This window comes from Armigeres subalbatus, chromosome 3, assembly GCF_024139115.2.
Source record: "Armigeres subalbatus isolate Guangzhou_Male chromosome 3, GZ_Asu_2, whole genome shotgun sequence".
NCBI classification, from domain to species: domain Eukaryota; kingdom Metazoa; phylum Arthropoda; class Insecta; order Diptera; family Culicidae; genus Armigeres; species Armigeres subalbatus.
Window position 1 is genome coordinate 304,964,477 of NC_085141.1, and position 6,411 is coordinate 304,970,887.

The 6,411-nt window shown below is 40.6% G+C and overlaps 1 protein-coding gene across 1 annotated transcript; it reads right to left on the minus strand.

Moving 5' to 3' along the window:
* Positions 1-3,019: 3,019 nt before the first annotated feature.
* Positions 3,020-5,376, minus strand: LOC134220607 (zinc finger protein 845-like). The gene is made up of 6 exons (XM_062699708.1): positions 5,070-5,376; positions 4,876-4,995; positions 4,155-4,814; positions 3,942-4,046; positions 3,749-3,884; positions 3,020-3,682 (listed from the first exon to the last, which is right to left on the minus strand). Exons 1-6 carry the CDS (start codon positions 5,172-5,174, stop codon positions 3,231-3,233), a joined length of 1,578 nt encoding a protein of 525 aa, XP_062555692.1. The 5' UTR covers positions 5,175-5,376; the 3' UTR covers positions 3,020-3,230.
* Between the last annotated feature and the right edge of the window lie 1,035 nt (positions 5,377-6,411).

Here is a 6,411-nt window from a genome sequence, read left to right on the forward strand (position 1 = left end):
CACTATAAACAAAGACAGGAAATGTTCCAATTGGAATTCCAAATTTACTGTCAGTGCCATTCCAATCGAGCGAGAGACCTGTCATTCCAAAAAATCGCGCGTAACATTTGGGAAGGGCTATTTCAATTATCACAAATACACTTGCTTTAATTATTATTTTGATCATTTGGAGCAAATCAACCGCAACAAATGATTGAAAATGAAGTTCACTTGTTCATCGTGAATTCACAACCCGATTTGGTTTGTTAAACGCGGTACAAATTCAATATTGTTGGAAAATTAAAATCTTATAGACCAATTTGAAAAGTTTATGCAGCATCAGCAGTGCTGCGCATTCGGAGTTGCCGGTTGATTTGTTTCTTCAGGGATCAGATTTCGCGTCTTTGTATATAGTGTCTTTACCCCGCACCTTTATTATTTGCAATGGAATATAGCTGTCCATTCAATAAACAAACCACACGGAATCACAAATCAGCTCAGTTTTGTACAGGCAGAAAAATTCCTCGTGAAAATAAGTTTGAAACAAAAAGAGTTTTTCGTGGCAATTTAGAAAAAAACACAAGGAACTAATTCAAAACTATTATTTGTATGAAAATCTCGCATGGGCAGTTCCTTAGTACTTAACACCAATCAAGAGAGAGAGAGTCAGAGTGTAAGTTCAAAATTGAGGCTGTTTACTTAGTTTTATATGCTTTAAACTTATTTCTTTGGGGTCTTTTTTGTGTTCTTATCCGTTTGTCTACAAAATAAAGTGTTGTAATTTAAAAACGAATTTGAACCTATTGGAACGGTAGAAACATCAAAAACTGAAAAGCGATAAAAATTAATTTTATTTGCATCGGAAAATTATTAATCTGTCAAAATTCTGGCTTGCTCCAAGGTAGCATAATCACGGCTAGTGAATTGACATTCTCAATATTTGCCGTTTTTTCTATATATTAACATCTATTTTTGTTATCTATCATCTGAATTTTCTCAATGAATTATTAGCAATGACTGGTTTCCTACTCGCAGCTGTCAGGCGTTAATGTATATGTGCAAACAGCCAGCATGAGTTAACCACCGGAAATTTGTATAGCGAAAAACATCTAACGCGAGTTGTCTCAAAGTTAGGAATTTTCAAGAAAAACTATTTGGTATTATTTCTGTACACGCCCGTTTCAAATTACTCAAAGACTAATGCTACGTTTAGACAAGGCAAGTGAATTGAGCAAGTCGCTTGAATCGAACCCAAACTGAACGTGTAAACACCTTAATTCAATTCACTTGAACGAAAAGAAAGTTGAACATGTTCAACTTTTGGCAAGTCAATTGAATTTAACTGAGTTGTTCAATTCACTTGCCCTGTCAAAACGTAGCATAAGTGATGGAAATCTTTCTAATTTTTCGTAAGAAGTGGAACTAATCAAAATTTGAGTAGTTCCACTTTTTACGAAACATTAGTAAGATTTTCGTGAGATAAAAAGATACGGCAATACAATTTCACTCAGTCTCTGAGTGAAGAGTTCATTTTCTACTATGTCTAGGATAGCAGAACCTTTTCGAACTTTTGGGTTTTTAGGCAAAATAATGATAAAAACTCAGAAAAATCTAGAGAGTAAATTATTTCAAATCAAATCATGAAAACAGTCTTCAGTCCAAATGTGAAGGAAATTAACAGGTCCGTACGGAAATTGATATAGAGTGCGGCACTTTAATCGTCAGCTCAAGACAAAATTCCGAATATTATTCGGCTTAAAGTTATGCTCATCTCATAAAATTGAAATACGTTTAATCTCAGTGTATTTCTCGAGAGTTTTTTAGCATAATTTAAATGTTGTTTTAATGTATTTTGATTGATCGTGTAACTGAGGTTACAGTGTCAATTCACTCACACAAACATACATAGTACCACCTCGGCTCACCGACAGCGCTGCTAACAGTGTCGCCCGATTTCAGGCTGTGTTGCCATCAGTCTTCTTGATAATGTGGTCTTCAATTACATGGAAGACCAAATCCCGGGACACGTTTTCCGAACTGTAAACCAGCCTTTAAGCTCCGCAGTCGGCAACACGCTTCGAAATGTCCTTTTACTTTGCATCCATGACACACGACGTTACGTGCCGGGCATCTTCTGTCAGTAGAGATATGATCACGACGGCCGCAATTATAGCACCGATAAATTTTCGGCCTGAACGAACTGTCTTGCTGATATTTGGGCCTCTTAAAATCGCGACGAGCAGCCGGTTGCATACGATGACGGTCACTGTTATCAGATGTGGTGATTTTGAAAGCCTGTTGACTGCTGGAAAACTCCTTTGGCTTCACGTTCAAGTCTTTCACTTGACTTTCGATACTCTCCAAAGCTACTCCTAGAGACTCAATTTCAGTAAGAGAACGATCCTGTTGCAAAATCCGACGTTGTAACTCCATTGATGCACAACCTGTCAAATCCACAATCTGATGCCTGCTGGCGCAAGCGAAGCATAAAATCGGCAAATCGCTCTCCATCTTTCTGCTTTATCTGCTTGAGCTTATGTCGTTCAAGACAATCTTGCCGAAATGGTTGGAAAAAAACCATCTAATGCATTAATGGCCACATCATACCATTGTCGTTCCAGAGATACCAAAGGAAAATTTTCACGGTCCGGAAGGTTCTGAAAAATTCGCTGAAGTTGTGGACCACCCAAATGCAACAGCTTTGCACGCTTCTTTCGTTGGTCCACAATATCGTACGCTTCAAAATAGCATTCGAGTGCTCCTTTCCAAAGTCTCCACTCGTTATACAAACGGTGTTTTTCGATTTCATCACATCGAAACCGAGGATTAATGTTAATTTAGTGTAATCACATTCTAAAGAGGCGTATGAACAAGTGATGCAGGAAATTAAGTCGGCTTACAAAAATTCAAATAGGGCGTGATAATACATACCAATGGCTTGTATAGATGATAAACAAGACTATGACGATGGAATCTCAATCAAGAAATTAAAATTAAGGAAAATTCTTTATTCTAAAAATCCAGTGAAGGAACAAACAAATACAGTACATATGTTCACTTTATTTTACGGAATAAATATCTACTCTAAAAAAATCAGAGATACATCAGCCACTGCTGTACATCTCATCCTTTTTCATTGATTCACATCAACACTAGTCATGCACGTGATCTTGTTTGTATCGTGCATTTTAAAACTCACGAATCCCCAATGGTTAAGAATTATAAGAAAGTGTTCTTGAAATAAAGCATGCTCAAACCGAGTGATTGACGTAATCTCCCAGCGGGGAAACGTCTGGGGATTGTTGCTGCTGCTGCTGGTCCTGTTGTAGCTGTTCCGTTTGCGACTGCCCTAGGGGCATCATCGTGACCGCTGCAGCAGCGGCTGCGGCCGCCGCCTGCATCAACACCGACGAACGCTGTTGGCCCAGATTTGGATGCTGGTACGGGGCTCCCGATGACGATGACTGTCGCTCTTGTTGTTGTTCAGGCGGCAGGTGCTTTCGGTGCGTTCTCATGTGTGTCTGCAGGGCCACCGACTGGATGAACCGTTTGCCACAAATTCCACATTCGTGTGGCTTCTCGCCGGTGTGGGTCATCACATGATGTTTGAGGGTTTCCGCTTTTCCAAATGAGCGGTCACAGTACGTGCAGTTGTACGACTTGATACCACAGTGAACGATTTTGATGTGGCGGCTCATGTTGCCTGGCGAGAATGTTTGATAACTCGGAAGTTAAAGGAGCTTTAGGCTTTGGTTGTATTTTAACTTACCGATGTTGGAGAACACCTGCGCACACACGTGACAGGTGAATTGCTTCTCGCGGGTGTGATAGTTCATGTGGACCGTCAGCTCGTGGCGAGTAGTTTTTTTCAAGCCACATAAGGGGCAAACGTGATTTCTGATACCCTATAGAAGAAGTCCTTTGTCGTTAGAAACTTGACTTCAATATACAAGTTAACCTACCTCATGTCTCATGGTGTGTTCCTTCAGCTTATGAGCAGTCGGAAGTTTCTTGTTACACGTCTGACATTGGAAAGGCATGTCTCCTGAATGGATGTAGCTGTGTTTCTGCAAGTATAGTACCAAAATTATTATTCAATATCCTAAAATAATTTTTCAAAGCATGAACGATCTGAAATCATTATTTAAAAGTATGCAGAGGAAAGTTCACACTACCTTCAAAGCACCCGCAGTCGAAAATGTCTTCCCGCACTGATCGCAAACCACTCGCTTCTGAATCGGTTGGATAAAGTTCGGATCGTGACGCCTGCGGTGGTTAGTCAAGCCCTGCTTGGTGCTGTAACTCAACCCACATTCGGGGAAATCGCACAGGAATTCACACTTCGCATCCGAATGTTTGCGGGTCATGTGCAGCTTCAAATTATAGAATTTGTGGAACTCTTTACCGCACAGGTTGCACACGGCCGGCTTCAAGCCCAGATGGGTCCTCAAATGGCCCTGCAGCCGCTGGTCGGTGCGGAACTTTCTTTCGCACTGGTTGCAACTCAACAATTGCTCCTTGGGACCCTCGCCCTTCTTTCGACGTTTCTTTTTCTTCTTCTCCGGTTTGGGATCTTCATCGCTGGTTTGATCCTCCGTGTCCGAGTTCAAGTCTTTGTACAACTTGTGATCGAATTCCTTATCCTTATCGTCATCATCATCCTCCTCTTCCTCGTTTTCATCAACAAAATCGACATCATGATCCGCGGCACCATCCTCAAACACTTCCGGTTCATCCCCCTCTTTATAGTCCAGTCTTTCGACTTTCAGTGGGCCTACCAGGGGCATGATCTCCATAATCTCCGGTTTCGAATGGTCAATTCCATCTTCTTGTTTCTGTTTCAGGGTGAGATTTGTTTGAACATTGGAAATTTTTAACACAACAACTTGACCTTACAATTTCCGTAAGCTTGTAGTGAACCTGAAGACAAGTCGATCGGAATCGATTGTACTCCAGCAGCTTCGAGTGGCAATCATCGCAAATCCGCTGTCTCTCGGGATTCTCGTCTGACGTTAACTGTTCAGATTTTGTTAGCATAGTTCGAGTGTTATCGTTAAATAGATACAATTTTATGGATACAAGGAACATACCCTAATGGATGTTAGATTATAGTAAATGTCGAAGTACTTTTGCAGGCTTTCCTTCAGACGGTTCTCGTCACCGGGATGGTCACCGCACGCCCGGCACATAGCCATCTTATTTTAAATAAATTGTCTAAACTGCTCACAACTATATGCTGCGTATAAATGCCACGTTTTACTCAAATACATATATATCAAATGTCGAAAAAATATAACTAAAATCGTCAAATATTATTCCAATCTTCACAAAAACTAGTTTTTCACAAATTTTGCAGCATAATTTTTGACAATGATGCGTAAACATTCGAAATGTCATGTTGCGCTGATCATGCCTCCAGGCCAATGAAAATAGATACTAAGGTATGGAAATCCATATTTTGTGTGCGTGCCTTTCGTGTATGATGAAAAAGCTTTCACTACTACATTCGAACTATAGATAGTGGAATATATAGATGAGCGAAGATAAATCCTCTGTCTCCAAACGAACTGTCAAACGTGTCTCCAAACGAGCATGACGTCACGTCATTTCAATGGAAACGTTAAGGGCTGTGACGTCATATGCGCGTGTGCACGGGCAAAAAAATCGACTCAGCCATGCTTTCGCTCATCTATAGATTCTATAGATCTATAATTCGAACGAGCTCCCATAAAAAGCCGTGCAAATATCTACGTCACCATTTGTTGTTTACGTTTTCCATCATCCACTAATACGCTTGCATTTGGTCTTCTTCCTCACCTTCTATCTACTCATTGCCTCCAGGCCAAAACAAAGCCAAACGGTGTTGGCGAAAAAGGTCGAAAATTTTTCCCGGGAATAAAAGTGCCCAAAAAATCAAGAAACGAAATATCCAGCGCTGGCTGCCTAGAAAAGTGACAAAAAACGGCAGCCATTACAAAAGATATTTTAGTTACCAGATAATAATTGTCGCTTCGGTTCCCTTTGTTCTGCTGTCCGAAACATGTGTGGTACCTAACTGTCAAATCGTATGTATTTTTCCTTCATTGACATTTAGATCCCCTATCCTCGCCAGCAAAAGATGTTCCGGACAGCGACGACAGCGACAATCTTTATCTAGTAACTAAAATATTTATCTTTTGCCATTACCGAGCGCGAAATGCTGGATACAGTATTGAGTTCTCCAAAGCCAGAATCACCAACACTAATGTTACTGTAGGAAGTATGAAATAAAAGTGGGTAGTAATCCCAGGGGGGTAATATCAGCCCGGTGGCATCCCTATCTCACACAATAGGTTTGTTTTGCAGCCAACATTGCGCGACCGTATCCCACTGACAGTTCTGTATCCTAATGGGAATCAAATGTGATGTTTGTAAACAAAACACATACCATCA